Source organism: Juglans microcarpa x Juglans regia, chromosome 6S (genome assembly GCF_004785595.1).
Source record: "Juglans microcarpa x Juglans regia isolate MS1-56 chromosome 6S, Jm3101_v1.0, whole genome shotgun sequence".
NCBI classification, from domain to species: Eukaryota; Viridiplantae; Streptophyta; class Magnoliopsida; order Fagales; family Juglandaceae; genus Juglans; species Juglans microcarpa x Juglans regia.
This window is the reverse complement of record NC_054605.1, coordinates 20664735-20682673: the sequence shown is the minus strand read 5'-3', so window position 1 is coordinate 20682673 and position 17939 is coordinate 20664735. Positions and strand designations below refer to the sequence as shown.

Genomic DNA, 17939 nt, shown 5'->3' with positions numbered 1-17939 from the left:
CAAACCTACAGAGAAGCTCCAGAGCCTCAAGTCCCTCAACTCTCTCCTTCTCAAAGAAACCTTTAAGTGTAGACAACAGATCAAGTCCCTGGAATAAGCGAATGAGTCCTTGGAGCCGTGAGAGAGAAGGGTGCGAGAGAAGGGCAAGATTGATGGGTTGGTAAGAGAGAGAACAAAATTAACTGGCGTGGCACAGTTAATAGACATGGCAGGATAATTTTTTTTTTTTTTTTTTCAAAAGAAGAGAACGTAACTTCCTTTTATTGATAGCCCTCACTTATAGTAGAAGAAAACCGTAATTACAAACAGATACCTGAGTGGTACGATATAGAAAATAAGCATAATCCAAGTGACCCAAGATATCTTTATGGGATGACTTTATGTCTTGTCAAATATAAATATATCTAGTATCTTTATCAATAAACTAATTCTTTTTTTTCTTTTCTTTTCTTTTTTATTTTTTCTCAAGATTCAGGAGAGTATATATTAAGACATAAAGAGTTTGATACAAACATAGGAAATTCAAAAGTCTGATACAAATAACTATCTAGATGCAAGAGGATCCTTTTCGCTGTGAAATTGTAGTAGAGATGCTAGAATTTGTATCAATAAACCAATTCGAAGCAAAGAGACCATCTAAACAATTTTTTACACACGAGATTTGGTTTGTTGATGATCATACGTAACTAATACTAATTCTACCCGTCCTACCAAATTGGGACCCAACTCAAAGCTCGTTGAAAATTGAAATTGAATAATGTTATGTAGTCTTAAATATAAAATTTTGCATAAATTTTTTATAAAAATTGTGGATCTCACAATAGAAAATTGAGTTTTTTACACTCTTTTATGGTGGATTTTTTTATAAAATTTACTCAAAATTTATGAATTTATAACTTGTATATATATTTTTTTATTAGAGATTATATAATCGTGTGTCAGGGAATATCTGATGCGTTCCAAGCCAAATGCAAAAAATAACAATTCATTTACCTGGCTACTGCTAGGTACTAACAATCTTATGCCCATGTACAATGTACCATGTATGGGGCATTGAAAATTATATAATCGTGTGTCAGGGAATATCTGATTGAAGGACAAAGCATGTGTTTGCTGCCTCAGATGTCCACTAATCAAATTGGTGACACTTGGCTGAGCAACAAGCCTCATGAAATGCCACCGGAATCATCATCTTCTCCATTTGTTTTTTCTGGTTTAGGAAATTAGGACATTACACGACGTACGGTATGCATCGGGCGTTCGCAAGCATAGTTGAATCCAGATCAATACAGCTTTGAGAGTTGTGGTTGGAAAAAGTAATGATAGACAGTCATCAGCTGTATAAATATCACATATTTTTAAAAAAAAATAGTAAAATTTATTATTAAAAAATTAATTTTTTTTTTTATATAAAATTCATATTTCTAACTTTTTTGCAAAATGTTGCGTGATATTTACATATTTTATGACTGTAAATATTATTTATCTGTTGGATACATGGATGAAGCTAAACTAGATCCATATATATATGCGCGCGCGCGCAACTACGAAATGGTCAAGCGTTTGATCAGATGGAGAAAGTACTCATGGTGCATACATATTATTATTAATAGCAGAACTGTTGGGCCTTAATGATCATCATAATCATTGAGAAAAACTAGGAATCAGCATTCTGCAAATAGGTTTCTAAGCACCTGATAAAATATAATGTAGAATCTGTTGTCTTTAATGGCATCTTAGTATTCCTATCGTCTTTTTGATCAAACTGATATGAGACCTTGATATCGACCAGGGTCTCCTGCTCTCCAATTGCAGTAAGCATGAAAGTTGTTTTGTAGGAAGAAAACCCATGATTGAGATGGCCTCCTTCTATTACTTCCAGGGCAATTTGGTGCAGGGACTCCTCAAGCTCCACTATCTTCTCCCTCTGATATGTCATCGGAGATGCATCTAATATTATTTGTTGCATAGAAAATAAATTCATTAAAAATAATAAAAACATACAGAAATTATAACCCAATCGGCTAAATTAATGGTAAAAAATATATAGATGGACTAACCAGAGCAAAAATTGAAGAGCAGCACTGAACCAAGGCCACCATCTCCTTCAATCATTTCCACGTCCTTTACGAGATTTGGGATAGCTTTTGGAACAACAAATCTCAGTTCTTTGGTCAAAGCTTTCCACAAGATGTCCAAACCAACAGCAGCTTTTGCTTGGGTTCGTACTTCTTCCATCAGGCTAGCTAGCTCTTGAAATGAAGGCAGCTTTCAAAGGGAATTGTGAGGGATGGTGTAAAGGCACTTCAATTGATTTATAATGAACTGGACTGAAATATGTTATATTATTATATGAGTAGTGATACGTGTCCTTACACTTTTTTTTTACAAGACTCATTTTATTAATTTTTTTAAAAATCTTATGATTTTCAACATACCAATAAATATAGAAAAGTAAGTTTTTTTTTTTTTAAAGTACATTTAGTATTTTTCCTTGTTATATTAGCAACAATTTTTTTCTTTTTTTACTTTTGTTGGCTTTGATTTAAAAATATATATATTTTATTAAAAATTTAAATGAAAATTATAAAATTATTGTGGTTATAAAATTATTGGATATATTATACTCAAATCATGTATACGGAATAGCATCTCTCGAGTCTCGACGAGGGTGGTGGACGATAGAATCATGGATGCCCTTTTGTTTTCTACCGACCTTGTATAAAGCCTTATTCTTAACTTTAGGATTAAATACTTATATTGTTTTATTTATATTTTGTTTGAATATCATGAGCACAATTAGTTGCTGTTGGGGTTGGTGTTTTTTTAATAATAAAGAATACTTTAAAATTGCATGGTGGTGGATGCTAATGGAAACAATTGGAAGTGCCAATCACTTGAAGTAAGACCAGTCCATTATTGTTATTTTTTTAATACGAGATCAGAGTGTTGGATATTGTTATTGGATTTGATATTATCTATCTTCATAATTATTAAATTACTTTGATTTGATATTATCTTAATTTGATTTTTATAATAATTAAGATATTAAAGTGATTTGATACTGTCTTGATTTGATTTTCATAATGATTGAGATATTAAATATTTACCTTCTCTTATCCATCTCAATGAATTTCTCTATTAATAAGGATCTATACATGATTGTATTCAATAATAATTGAAAATAAAAAAGATGTAACTTTCCAAGTGTTGCACTCTCTCTATCTCTCTCATTTTCTTCTTTCCGTTTTTATTTTATTTTATAGCTTTTATTACGGTATTAGAGCCTTTGGCTAATACCAGGCTCGATCATGTGAATTATTTCTTTTAAAGAAAACACTAGTATGCCGCCTCAACTTGACCGTTCTTTTTGACCGCTTGGCAAAATTTTTTTTTTTTTTTACTTAATGATTAAGAAAGTATTTTTAAATGTATTGGTATATTTTTTTATTTTTTAAAAATATTTAAATGTATTAAAAAAATGTGAAATGAAAAAAGCAAAAAAAAAAACAGACTGGGCAGCACGCCCATCGGTAAATGCTGGGCGGCAGAGTAGCATTGCCCTTCTTTTAAAATTCTTCTACTAGTTTTACCTCTTGCAAAGTTTTCATCAAGGGTCAATTATATCTTGTCTCAAGTTCATGCATTTGGAATATTTTTATTAGTTGTAAGATCTTTTTCTTGAGTTTTGATCTGTTATGAGTATTGTTGAAGCTCGAGATCCATTCTCGACCTTTTGATTTTGGTTCTATAATTGATCGCCAAGGTCATATATAGCTCATTGTTGGCTACAACTCTAAATTTGATGTTCCGGTTGCCATTTGCTTCACATTTCATTGGTGATCAATCAGGCTCCGTTTGGATACAGAAATACTATCAACCCATCTTATCTCATCATTACAATTTTTTCAAATTTCCATACAAAATATAATAAACAATTCAACTTTTTCAAATCCCAAAACAATAATAATATTAAAAAATAATATTCTAATAATATTTTATTCAACTCATCTAAAATCATCTCATCTCATCTCATTATCCAAATGAAGATAAATACTATGTTCAAATTTCAAACTTAAGATTTTAAAATTCTTTACCTTGAGTTTGAGGGGATGTTAGAGATAATATGAAATCAATAATTTGACTTTATAGCATCTTGATTTGATTTTCATAATGATTAAGATATTTATATTATTTTATCTCAATGTAATTTTTCTATAAATAGATATTTATGTCTTGTATTTAATAACAATTGAGAATAAAGAAGATTTAGCTTTCAAAGTTTATGCACTCTCTCTCTCTCTCATTTTCTTCTTTCAAATTCTATTTTACTTTATAGTTTCTATCAAGAACGATATTATCCCAATTTTATTAGTAACTCTTACTTATGACGAAAGAATACCATATTATAAATAAATATGAGATTACAAAAGCCCCTCACCAAGGTTTCAAAAAATTCCTATACTACTAGCTTTACATTATGTGCTGAGCGATGAACGTAGTAACAATTTGCCAAAATCAAGAGTACTATACTACCAGAACTGACCCTTCTATTTCCATCTAAAGTTTGTCGAGGTAATTATGAAGTAACAAAGATTTATTGTGAAGTAATTGTGTGTATCTCTATGAGTAATAAAGATAGCATTTATATGTGATTTGTTGTTTTTAAAGAAGAAATTTGACTGACTCTTTTATATTTGTCTCGCAACATTTATGTGTGATTTATTTTTTTAAAAATCTTTTACCAATTCATCTCTATTTTATTTGCTCCAACGTTATTTTTGCACGACATATTTATTTAGTTCATTAATTTAAAAGCCCACCATATTTTGGCAAAAGTCGGTATTGTTTAACGAGCTCTAGCTTTAATCAAAATATTAATGATATTTGCTTACTGTGTCAGTGTGTACCCATTATTATTTACATATTTTGTTTATATGTTTTTAATTATAAAATCTGTTTAATTGGATGAAAATTAATTAAAGTGATCTAAAAGGGTTTGAGCATATATATATATAAGTGATGTCACCAATTACCCAATCGTTTCGATTATATATATTCTCCTCCAATTATATCCATTTTGATAGACATAAGGATAAGAGTAAGTGATGAATGAGATCTTACATTGCTTAGAAAGGAAAAAGTTATTGCTCTTTATAAGATTCTAATGGAACTCCAATTATATCATTAACTAGTCATTTTAGAATATAGGTCATGTGATTTAATTGGGTCTTTTACTGAGACGCGTTACACATAAATTAGATCAATAAGCACAAATTGGATCGACTGCCGAACTTCCTGCGTGTAAGCAGCTTCTTAATTAATTGAGTGCCAAGACAAATTTTGTGAAAATTCAATAGTAATTATATATATATATATATATATTTATATAGGAACCTGCATATATGCAGTGTCGTCTAAAGATGTAGTTTCGTATTAGCATGTGTCGAACCATATATACGGTGTGAGATCTCACGGCGCGGCCTGGTGCATGTAGCAAGCAATATTATTGCATGTGAAGAATCACCACATCATCATAAACGTATTTGTATTGGCCACTGGGATTTATTTGCCAAGATTATATATATCAACTAATAAACTAGATACAAACATAGAGAGTTAAGGACCCTAACAAATACTCCAAAACAAACATCACAACCGTGGAGGAAAATATATATATATATATATATATATATATATATATTATTGCTGGTCATTCATTACGTGCATCAGCAAAATGCATCGTGGAGAAGCTATATATTGTTATATCCGCGTGAATACTCATGCCCAATTAGAAAACTGTTCGACCCGTTCTAGACATTCTGGGGTATATAGTACATGGAAAAGTCTAAAGCCAAGCGGTTATGCGCACCGATGCGCACCAAAGTGCTAACATGGAATAGTTTTAATGAAACGAACCGTTTGGGAGTCATACAAGTTTCATGACTGACTTCTTTTGATTGGGCGGGATTTGAAGTTAAATCAAAACAATTGGCAAAACGCACAGTTTTGAACAACCGAAGGAGACGAGCCCCTCTTCTTCTCTGGTTTTGCCCCAGCGATGCTTCTCTCCTCTGGTTGGAGCCCACTTCTCTCTTCTATGTCTTTTGCCCCGAAGCACATGCAGCTGCTTCTCTTCAAGCCGTCGAAATCTCCCATTTCTCACGCCTAACCTCTTCTCTAGTTTAACTCCCAAATTTTGGTCCGAGCCCTAATCTTTTCGGCGTGCCTTCGTTGCGCCTCTTCCCTGCGAACACAGTTGCGGCCACCGGTTCTCTCTCTCTCTCTCTCTCTCTCTCTCTCTCTCTCTCTCTCTGTAATAGATAAATGCAGTTGATTAATTTTTTGTTGTGTATATATTTTGATTTTGTGGTTTTTTGAAATTAGGTTTTGAATTTGGGTTTGTACCATCTCTATCATAAAAAAGGGTAAGAATCAAGCAACCGAAACCTAAATTAAAAACCTAAGGTAATAAAATTCGGGAGAAAAAGATATGAAAAAAATGTACCGAAGGCAGACTGGTTGGTTTGTTGAGCATTTTATATTCATTCTGAATTCTTGTTTTTGGTTTGTTGAGCATGCTTAAGGATAGAGCATTTGAAGTTCTTTCCTAGTAATTTTAGTATTTGGATTTCAGTTTGCCTGTGCAAGAATTTGCTACTCTGTCTCATCTTAAGACAAAATCAGTGAAAATTGCAAGAAAGTAGAGAACATTCATGTGCACTGATTTTGGGACTCAAGAATTTCCTAGTAATTTTATGTTACTTCTATAAGACAAAGTTGTAAGGAGAACATTCATATATCCACAGATATCACTTTTTCGTAGCTGTGTCTACACATCCGTGTGTAAAGATCCATGTGCACTGACACCCTTGTGTTAGACAGTTGGCGCATCCAGCACCATAACTCTGTGTTATCCGATTCCAGTGGATTAGTTATAACTAGAAAAATGAGTTTGAAACATACAAGGATTTTCTCAGTTCACAATACCAACTAAGTTTTGGTAACTTAGTACGAAACAAACACTGAGCTAACTTAAGTTTTGCTAGAACTCCTCAAAGAATCCAAAGGAACTTGATAAAGTTTTCTCAGTTCAGTTTCTACGAACAACTTCAAACATCTTGTTCAATTAGAACCAGAGAAACAATAAACACTCAAAAGCTAAAATAAAGAAAGAAAAAAAAATTTTGATCGGTAAAAAATAAAGAAATAAAAATAAACTAATAACTCCAGACTAACTCAGTGTTTCAGCTGAAAGGGAACCAACTTAGCAAAGTGTGATATAAAATTGAATATTTTCAAGTTTTGAGAAAGAGACAAGTAAATACCTAGCCATAGTAGGTCTCTTCCTATCAGGCTGACTTTCTTCAGCTGAAGTACCATCCAGACTGATCCAGACTGTGGACAGTGAGTGGATGAATTCTGGAATTTTTAGCATTTTAATTAGACTCATTAAGAGGCTGTTTGGAGACCTCATCATTGGATGTATATAGAACTAAGCTATTTTTGCTTTGTTGCAAAGTTTTTGTAATATAGAACTGAGCTAATATTCAAAGTTTTGCAAAGTTTTGGTAATATGCAAAGTAATATTCAAAGTTTGTTGGGAACATGTTTGTTGAAGCCCGTTTCTTCATTAGGATGTCATCGTCAGCTTCTTCATAGACTTCGGCGAACAACCCAATGTGCACCTGTGGGAAGCCCACAAAACTTAGAACATCGAATACGCCAAGAAATTCGTGTCAATCATTTTTTGGGTGTCCAAACTACAATACAGAGGTAAGTTGTTTTTTTTTTTTTTTTTTTTTTTTTTTTTTTTTTTTTTTTTTTATAACTTTAACGTGCATTTTGGTTTCTACAAAAGTTTAATATTATACGTTTGTTTCTTTATAATCAGAGATTACCACACTGCAACTATTCAAATGGGCAAATCGCAGTGAGGAAAGAGAAAAAAATCTTATGAAAATAAAAATTGAGTTGTTAAGGAATGAGGAAGAGCTTCGAAGAAGAGATGAAGAGATTGTGAAGTATAAGGTGGGAATTCACGACGACCAACTTGATATTCAAAGGTAACAAACAAAGATCCAACGTGAACGCACACTACTTAGAATCTCTTGGATTATTTTTATATTAATTTCATTGTATTGCATCTGTAAACAATGAAACCGTATTAGTTGAGGGAAATTTGTATATATTTTTGTAGCCTTTGTTGTGTATAACCTTAAGCAACTAGTTGAGAAATTGAGTTGTAAATGATGCATGCACATCAATAGTCTTGTATATAATTTTAATGTATGAAGCTGGAAATGTGATCTTTATGAGACAATTTATTATTTATACCTTGGTCATGGGTGCCATAAATTGATTATTCTGGCATGGAAAATAATGAAACTCGAGAATATAGAAACCATGGCAACTATAGAAACTCAAGAATAATGAAACTTGGCATTATTTGTCCTCATGAAAGTACTTTAAATAGGTAAACAAATCATGGCAAATTGGTTGGTAAAAAGAAACCATCCACAAATTACATGGAAAATTCTACAACTCATTAACATAACTTCAAGTCCTTGATTTCACTTTAACAAAATATAACTTCATTGGTGTCCCTGATTTCACTTAACAAAATATAATTTCATTATATATAAGATTCTATTGCATATACCTGTAGCGTACTCCCTACTTCACAAGTATTAATTAACACTTACAACTTAAAATCCCAACCTCTCATAATTACACCAACAAAGTCATAACATAAACAAGTCCCAACCACCTACTTCACAAGTATTAATTAACACTTACAACTCAAAATCCTAACCTCCCATAATTACACCAACCGAGTCATAACATAAACAAGTCCCAACACAAAATTAGAAACAGATGAAAGTATTTCACCATCTTCATTCTTGCACGTGTCCATGATCTTCAGTCCCATCTAGAGCTTCATGTGTGCCATCCCCATGTTGGGTTTCACCAAAGTCCAACACTTCGGTAGTGTTTTAAGGAGGCTAAAAATAGATTAAAAAATAAATAAAAAAGTTAGAATCATATTGTAAACATTGAAAAAAAGTAAGAATAAAAAAGTAAGACAATAGAATCATGAACTGCCTCAATGACAACACTCTCTTGAGTCCCAACAATTGTTTGCCCAAATAAATTCCTGCACGTGTCAACCCTGTCGATATCTCTTCCATGTGGCTACAGATCAATAAAAAACCAGATGAAGTCTAACAAACAAATATTGAAGAGATAAAAATATCAAATATTCATAATGGAACACTAAGTTGACATGTTTACGTTTTTCCTTTTGAGTAGCCTTCTTCGTCGTGGGTTTGACTCTCTCAATCATTGATTTTTTCCTGAGGCATGGCGGTCTCCCTTTGCCTCTGACTACAAGGGGATTCAGGACTTTCTTTGAACTCCCAATTGTAGGTGCATCGACAATTGTATCTGCAACATGTTCCAAGGGTCGTTGGGGTGACTTCTTGGTGCGGTAGACAATGTTCATTGCACGTAACTTATCTATCATATCATCAGCATGCTCATCACATGACGCTGCGTTTGTGGCAACATCATAACATACCTTCAATATTTTTTTTTGATAAGTTCAGAAGAAAAAAAGAATGTCAAAATCCCACCACGTAATAAACCACGACCAACAAAATATACGTGAATGTCACAATACGTGAAAATAAGAAAATAACATACCTTCAATATATGTAAATATCTGCTCACTTCTGGCCTCGCATTAACTAAGTTATAAGTACTTCGTATAAGAGTGTATGTCTTTTTAATGTTCTTCCTCCATCGATCTAATATATACTTTTCTAGCACTTCTTTTACTTTGTTAACTCTCATAATGGCTAATGTATGACTACACAATATCCCTCTCATTTCGAACAGTTCACATGAACACTTCACAGCAACTTCAACCTCATTAAATTACACCGTTTGGGTCACCTCCTTGATGAAATCATCAACACAAACTTCATCTTCTACATGGTACGTTGCAATTACACCATCCTTCCGGTATAGAGTTGGAAGAACACCAACTATTCCTATTACTTCTTTTTGAACTTCTCTAAATTTAGAGTTAGTGTATGTGGCTTAAAATATCTTCTCAAGTGGAGAAATAGAGACTACGGGAATTGTGACGTTGAATGAGTGAAAGTCCGCCGCATTTTCATTTTCAATCTTCTTCTTCAACGCATTATCGAATTGATCAACAAACTCTTTTAAGTTTGTCCTAGCATGAACATACCCGTCAAAGAAAGCATTCATGCTCTCACTTCGTTGGGTTGTACTCATTCCAGCCCAGAAAACTTCTTTCAGGAATACCGGTGCCCAATAGGTACGCGCAGCGTATAAACTCTGCAACCAAGCATTCTCCTTCAAGTTGTATATTGTAATCATCACTTCCCAACATTTCTCAAACTCCTCTATTGTTTGAGAGTCATACACACACTTAAGCAACTGACTTTTCAGCCCATCTTTGTATGCACCATGTGAACCGAATTTTTCAGGTACTTTCTTCAGTATGTGCCATAAGCAAAATCGGTGTCGGGTATTCGAAAAGACAAACGTAATTGCATTCGCATTTTTCATGGCCCTATCTTGATCTGTGATAATAGCCTTTGGAGCTTCATCACCCATACAGTTCAACCAACTCTGAAACAACCATGTGAACGTTTCTGTATCCTCATTAAAAATCAATCCTGCCCCCAAAAGGATTAACTGTCCATGGTAATTTACACCAACAAATGGTGCAAACGACATCTCATACCTATTTGTCAAATAGATGGTGTCGAACGTATCAACTTCACCAAAATATTCGTTTGATGCCCTACTTCGTGCATCTGCCCAGAAGACATTTTTCAACCTCCCATCAACATTCATATCCATTAGTAAAAAGAATCCATTATTCTTGTATTGAATCCTAGCAAAATATTCATGGAGGGCTCCAGCACCATCTTTCCCAAGTCGAAGGTGGCGTGCATTGTCAATGTAGTTACAACAGTCTTTTCATTGAATGACAAGTTCTCAAACTCACTTGCTTCTTGCACAAGAGTGGCGAAACTCTTGTTCATTCTGATACCAGCCTCATCATTTGTATCTAACATTCTCTTAACAGACAAACTCACTTCTCTATTGCAACGGAAGAACCTCGATTTTTGTGGACTTAGTCCGTGATTGTGGGTATTGTGAACAGTCAACAAATTCAACACCCCTTCAAAAAACGTAGCATTTATCCTTGCATTACAGCCTGTCTTTGATGTCGGACGTGGTCCAGTGAAATTTGTAGTCCGATTGCGTGCCTTCCCACCACGAGCACAACCCAATGTGATATATCTCAGCCTCCTATCCTCAAACCTATGACTTCTTTGTGTCATTATCCCAAACCCGCATTGTTTTCCATAGCTTTTATAGTAAGAAATTAACTCTTCTTCGGAGTTATACACCATCCCCAATTTTGGCTCCTTAATGATATCAGCCCCCCTCAGTATGCACCGTAATTTGTGTCTCGGGCTCATTGTAATCTTTAGATTCAGAGGGCGTAGACAAAGTTTCAACTCCCTCGAGTCAGGTGTGGACTCTTGAATTTCTTTCACATGGCTTGAGCTTGCAGTGTTTAAACCAATCGAAGAGGGGGCTGATGACTGAAATCCCAACAAAAGATTTACATTCAATTTACAACAATATTTTGAATCAATTTAAACATTTTGAAAAATACACACGCTACTTAAAAATTTAACTCATCACCTGACAAGTCCATGGAGATGGGTTGGCATTAGGACGAGGTAAGAATGGTGGCAACCAAGCATATGGCATTGGTGCATGGCCCTCATGCATATAGCTTGAGAAATCCAGATAAAAATGCATTGGTATCACCTAACATATAGATCAATAATGACAATTAACCAAAAATGTAGTAATAAATATAAATATTAATATAACTATAGTGTCGAATTGATAAATGGATCTATGCTAGGAGGTGTTGGCAAATATATATAAAAGACCGGTCTTGGTATCATCTGATTTGATGGATTTGTTGTTGGATCTGTGGTAGGAGATGTGATAGGAGATGCGTGCTCTTTCCATTTCTCCATCTACATAATATTTACCAATATTATAACAATAAATAATTATCTAGTAAAACTTTTACATATTACCAAAACTTTGCAACAAAGCAAAAATAGATCAGTTTTATATACATACACATCATATGTAAGCTTTAGGAAGCTCTTGGTACATTCCAGAAAAAAAAAAAACAAGAGGATTAAGAGTTGGTGGAGAGTTCCAACAAAGACTATTACAGCCAACAAAATAATAGAGACATCTTGTAGACAAGATATAATGAAAGGAGCCCACATATGGAACCAACCTCCCTCTCATCAACTTATATCTCCAAATAGACTTTTTTTTATAATTCTTTTATGTTTTGGTAAACTGATTAGATTTCAGATCTTATAAGTATTCTATTTCTTTAATTGGTAGATAAGATTAGAGAGTTGGAGAATAAAATATATTTATTTAGCAACCTACAATATTCTGTTCATTTAATTGGTAGATAAGCTAAGCACAATGGCAGGTCACATGGCCATCCTCTATTGTTTGAAAAAACTTCAAATCATCATCCCAATAACGTACCAAAGAGGTCACACTGTGAAATTACAATGGAAAAACTTCTCATAAAATCATCATCCCAATAAAATTGCGATGAAATGCTTCAAATATAGCAGAAATCAACAGATGATTTGGTAACTAGAAAATGCAGAGAGATCAAAATCTTCTAGTATCTAATGTTTCACGATCTTCCTATTTCCACAAAATGGTAATACACAGACCAGAGAGAAGGTACAATGAAGACAACTCCTCCCCTCCCTCCAGGTTGTTCTTCTTCTTTTCCAAAAAAAAAAAAACCATTTTTCTTCATTTGCTTTCACTGTGAAATTGCAATAGAGACTTCTCATAAAATCATCATCCCAATAAAATTGCAATGAAATGCTTCAAATACAGGAAAAATCAACAGATGATTTGGTAACTAGAAAATGCAGAGAGATCAAAATCTTCTAGTCTCTAATGTTTCATGATCTTCCTATTTCCATGAAATGGTAATACACAGACCAGAGAGAAGGTACAATGAAGACAACTCCTCCCCTCCCTCCAAGCCGTTCTTCTTTTCCACAAATATAAAAAAAAAAAAAAAAAATACAATTTTTCTTCATTTGCTTTGCCACAATTTCTCAACAACCAAACAGGGAATATGACTAAACAAATCGAAGAGAAGAATCAACCGAAAAGAATATTGTCGCGGGCAAAGGAGACCGTCACGTGCAGATGAGATCGTCGTCGTCAGTTGATTCTTCAGTTGTGCAACGGTAACTCTGTCTTTCCCTTTTTTCAACCAAGAGAAGGCCGTCGCAGAGTACACTGTACTGTACTTCACATCAACCTCGTCGTAGCGCACAGAGGAAGGGATTTGGGGGAGTGGGCTTTGTTGAGGAAGAGATTTGGGAAGGCCAAAGCTATTGTGCTGTTTGATTTCGGGGAAGGATGGAAGGTTCAGTCTGGGGGAGACGAGGAACTTCTTTTCCCTCTTCCCCTGCCAACCTGCCATGTCATCCTCCGGTGCGCAATGGGTACGCCGTCGTTCTGCCTATACCTAGAAGAATTGATAATACATTACACCGATCGACGAACACCCTATCCCAAGGTAAGGAATTGCTTCATATTGTTGTCATAAAATATCTGCAACTACACATAATCGTAATAAGTAATAAAGTATTTTAAAGAAAATGGATATCAAACCCACATGAAATAATTATGCTATTGAATATTGAAATTTACTAAATTAATTACTATTTGGAAAATTGAAATTTGAAGAATGGATTATCTAAATTAAATTGAAGAAAATAACATCAAAATTAAGATTTTAAAAATAATACTAATAGATCTAGAGCGTTTGATTTCACCTAGCAAATCACACACAATTTATTCTTCCTTGTTATAGAATTTCAATTATCCCAAGTTAATGATAAAAATCTCTTAACTATTCAATATTTTCTCTCGAACAATACCAAAAATATCTCAAACTAATAATTTCATATCTCTATGTGAATTTAACTAATTAGAGACTCATTAAGTCATTTGGATTTTTCTTGAAAATCATACTAATCACAGTAAAGTATCTCTACTTTCGCTCAACTAATGATGTTTAATCTAGAATTTTAATCACAAATCACCTCTCAGTCTTATTGTGATTCAATAGATTGAACAATAATTAACTAGAAAATTGCAAGCATTAAGAACAAGAAATAAGCACTCAATCATTGAAATATTGAAAATAAAATAACTTAGAATATAAATTGTGTGTTCAATGCTAGACTACATTCGAAGCTCTATAAAATATAATTAGTTCATAATAAATTTGAAAAGAAAAACAATAAAACTAGTGTTCTTCGTTGGGGTCAGTTGATGAAACATACAACTCTCGCCTCTGCTGCCCAGATCCGCATCCATGAAAGAAACTCAAAATAATAAATTCTGGATTATTGAAATCTAAAACTCAGACTCTCTATAAAAAAACTCAGAGTCTAAAAACTTAGATCTTCACCCCTATTCATCCCACAATACGGGATTAAATAGAAGTCAAAATTCAAATCTAGAAACAAAATAAATGTGGTTACAATCTAGCCTAAAGATCTGGAAAATAGTTTCTAAAGATAAAAGTTAACATAAAAGGAATTATCACGAGAATAACAGAATTATCTAAAATGGAAGATTCAGTGATATGCGGCTTGATTTACAGAGTTCAGGAGGATTTGGTGGTCAACAAATTGATTGCGGAGCTTGGAAGGGTCCCACCGAGTAGATGTCGTGTGCGTTGAATATAACTGGTCTCCTCGCCTTCCGAGAGTAAAGACTCATGATCGAGATGATAGAACCCTCTCATCAACCGAGAGGAAAGACTCCCGATCGGAATGATAGAACCCTCTCGCCAACCTACCAAGCAGTAAAGTTGCTCGCACTTTACTAGTTGTTGCCCACGATATCGTTTAGATTGGTCTTTTAAGTTGATCGTTTAGACTAGTTGCCCAATCTAGTGGCTCGGAGCCTTGCGCCAAGTCGTCTCGCCCAAAATATAAAATATCTCGCTTATCGCCTAACTCTTGTCGTCAATGGGTCTCCTCACCTAAATCTCCTTGGTTCTCTTCAGATCTTGTCGCCTCTCATCAGTATGGATCCAAAGTCTCTTATTTTGTACTAAAATGCTCTCATTTCGCATTAAATATTCTCATTCCTTCAAATCCAAGAAAATAAACAAAAATATATAGCAATAAAATAAAATCAATAGAATTAAGAAAAACTGATATTTTGTATAATTAAAAGAGTAAAAAAAAATCACATAAAAATCACACTTATCACATATATATAGTCTGGGAAAAGACAATGTTCATTCCGATCAAAGTCATATCCAATAAACAACCTAAACTAAAGAAGATGCAATTTGATGATGCTCTTCAATAATGCTCGAATCATAGCTAGCGCAAGGAACAGAAGCAAAGAAAATGGGACTTGGGAGGGACGTAAATTATATAGGACTTGTGGCCATTTTAGTGGTCAAAAAGCCAAGTCCCTTTCACATGCAAGTGCAGGGTTCCTTGATCTGCCATTGGCACCAGCGTTGTGGTCTTTGCGTGCGCTCACGTATGGCATGCTTTCCGCCGCTCTAAAGTCTTAAAAAAATGAGTTTGGCAGATGACAACGCTTTGTCATACGCGGCTTTAACCCTAACCATCTCGATTTAGTGCTAGTTGCCTAATTCTTGAATCAGAACTGCAAGCCCCAAAACTTGACCAAGATTTAAAAATCCCGTAAAAAAGCATTTGAAGTATCCAACGTCGAAGGCCATGTCCTCCTCCAACGTGGGTTTTAAGAAAAAAAACAGAATCTTAAGAAAGAATACCAATGTCAAACTAACACCAAAATCCCACTTATAATTCTTCTATAAGAGCATGGAAGAGCGAGTCCCTTGTACCACACCATTCGTGTATTCTTCTAACCATTGAAGTCTGAATATACAAGCCGCCATGGAGATCTTAAGCAGGAATGGGTTGTTGATGATTCTGCTACTCTTTTTATTTGGTGCTGTGCGTATCCATGCAGAAATTAAGACATGCACCAGCAAAAGTAGTCCATGCCGCTTTAAAAAGATGATTTGCCCAGCACAATGCCCATCATCATCACCGAAGAACCCGAAAGCGAAAGTTTGCTATATCAACTGTAATTCACCCGTATGCAAAGCTGAGTGCAAAAGTAAGACTATCATCATATACCTCTACATATTTTACAACGTGTGGGTTCATAACAGTCAATGTTATTCTTTCAAATTTTACTACATACAGTCATTTTTGCACTCCTTGATTGTCCAAAACAGTTAATTTATATTAAAAAAAGTGACTAGCCAATCACGTTAGTGAAAGTACACAAAGTGACTAAGTTTTTGTATTCTTTTTTCCATTATATTTTCCTAGAAGCAGAAAGAAAATAAAATCACCGACTCACAGTTTTTTCTGGGTTATCGTAGATCGGAAACCGAACTGCAATGCCCCTGGAGCAGGATGTTACGATCCCCGCTTCATTGGTGGAGATGGCATTGTTTTCTACTTCCACGGCAAGAGCAACGAGCATTTCAGCTTAGTTTCGGATCGCAACCTCCAGATCAATGCCCGCTTTGTCGGGCTCCGGCCAGCAGGCCGAACCAGGGACTATACTTGGATTCAAGCCCTGGGTGTCTTGTTTGACTCCAACACTTTCTCTCTTGAGGCCACCCGAGCGGTGACCTGGGATGACAAAATTGACCATTTGAGATTCTCTTACAATGGGAAGGAACTAATGATACCAGAAGGCCATCTCTCTGTATGGCGAAGCCCGGAAGAAGACCTTAGAGTGGAGAGAACATCGTACACGAACAGTGTCATAGTCACTCTCCCAGAGGTTGCAGAGATATCAGTCAATGTTGTGCCCGTGACCAAGGAAGATGATAGAATCCACAACTATCAGATACCTTCAGATGACTGTTTTCCTCACTTGGAGGTACAGTTTAGATTCTACGGTCTGTCCTCAAAAGTTGAAGGAGTTGTTGGCCGGACTTACCAGCCGGATTTTGAGAATCCGGCAAAGCCAGGCGTGGCAATGCCAGTCGTGGGAGGCGAGGACAAGTACAGAACCACATCACTTCTCTCGGCAGATTGCAGCTCTTGTGCATTCTCTCCATCTGAAGTTTCGAAACAAAAGGACTTGGTGGTGACAGAATATGGCATGCTGGACTGCACCGGCGGAGCCAGCGGTGGGAATGGAATAGTTTGCAGGAAATAAGTATGAAATTTGGTATATCTTCAAATAAAGGACATCTGTTTGATCTTCCTTTTATGAGCGGAGATTTGCTCGAAGAAAGTGAGGACGGATGCTATTCTCCTCTTTGTTTTCTTTGTTTTAACACACCAGATTTGTGTTCACACTGTGTGATCATTTTCTTTCTTTCAATTGCATTATTCCATGTAAAAGTATGCAGTGATCAAATAAATATGGGATACCCGAAGAAAATTAAACTTTGAATGTTTATTGATCGTATTATTATTAACCATTCTCCTTTAATCATTTTCTGATTCCATACCAAGTGATTTACAAATAAATATGATATTTTTCTTACTTTAGTCTTTATTGAGGATGAAAATCTGATCTAAAATCATGTATGCTAATTAAGGAGCTACATTGAAGATAAAGTATTTGAATTATCGATAAAAAAGAAAGAAAAGATGAAGTATTAGAATCAAGCAGCAGCGAGAAAAAAGAAAAGATAAAAGTACAGGAAGCTGCAGTCATAAAGAGATTCCACAAACGTATCATATGAAACCATTTCAACTTGTAGATTTATATTT

The 17939-nt window shown here is 34.7% G+C and overlaps 3 protein-coding genes and 1 long non-coding RNA gene across 4 annotated transcripts; 2 read left to right on the top strand and 2 right to left on the bottom strand.

Moving 5' to 3' along the window:
- Positions 1 to 1569: 1569 nt before the first annotated feature.
- LOC121237424 (phytohormone-binding protein CSBP-like) lies at positions 1570 to 2339 on the bottom strand. Its single transcript, XM_041134154.1, has 2 exons — positions 2061 to 2339; positions 1570 to 1950 (listed from the first exon to the last, which is right to left on the bottom strand). Exons 1-2 carry the CDS (start codon positions 2236 to 2238, stop codon positions 1658 to 1660), a joined length of 471 nt encoding a protein of 156 aa, XP_040990088.1. The 5' UTR covers positions 2239 to 2339; the 3' UTR covers positions 1570 to 1657.
- A 5301-nt stretch (positions 2340 to 7640) lies between these two features.
- On the top strand, positions 7641 to 8002 carry LOC121237423. The gene is made up of 2 exons (XR_005934915.1): positions 7641 to 7776; positions 7895 to 8002. It is a non-coding gene; the product is annotated as an uncharacterized LOC121237423 (long non-coding RNA).
- A 2102-nt stretch (positions 8003 to 10104) lies between these two features.
- On the bottom strand, positions 10105 to 10899 carry LOC121236694 (protein FAR1-RELATED SEQUENCE 5-like). Its single transcript, XM_041133125.1, has one exon. It carries the CDS (start codon positions 10897 to 10899, stop codon positions 10105 to 10107), a length of 795 nt encoding a protein of 264 aa, XP_040989059.1.
- Positions 10900 to 16009: 5110 nt separating this feature from the next.
- On the top strand, positions 16010 to 17595 carry LOC121237422. Its single transcript, XM_041134153.1, has 2 exons — positions 16010 to 16314; positions 16586 to 17595. Exons 1-2 carry the CDS (start codon positions 16089 to 16091, stop codon positions 17374 to 17376), a joined length of 1017 nt encoding a protein of 338 aa, XP_040990087.1. The 5' UTR covers positions 16010 to 16088; the 3' UTR covers positions 17377 to 17595.
- Positions 17596 to 17939: the final 344 nt, after the last annotated feature.

Bases quoted from the DNA above. Each gene is read 5' to 3' on its own strand.
- LOC121237422 (XM_041134153.1), top strand. From the start codon at position 16,089: ATGGAGATCTTAAGCAGGAATGGGTTGTTGATGATTCTGCTACTCTTT. The intron at 16,315-16,585 runs GTAAGACTATCA...GGGTTATCGTAG, and splicing joins ATGCAAAGCTGAGTGCAAAA to ATCGGAAACCGAACTGCAAT.
- LOC121237424 (XM_041134154.1), bottom strand. From the start codon at position 2,238: ATGGAAGAAGTACGAACCCAAGCAAAAGCTGCTGTTGGTTTGGACATC. The intron at 1,951-2,060 runs GTTAGTCCATCT...AAATAATATTAG, and splicing joins GCTCTTCAATTTTTGCTCTG to ATGCATCTCCGATGACATAT.
- LOC121236694 (XM_041133125.1), bottom strand. From the start codon at position 10,899: ATGGATATGAATGTTGATGGGAGGTTGAAAAATGTCTTCTGGGCAGAT.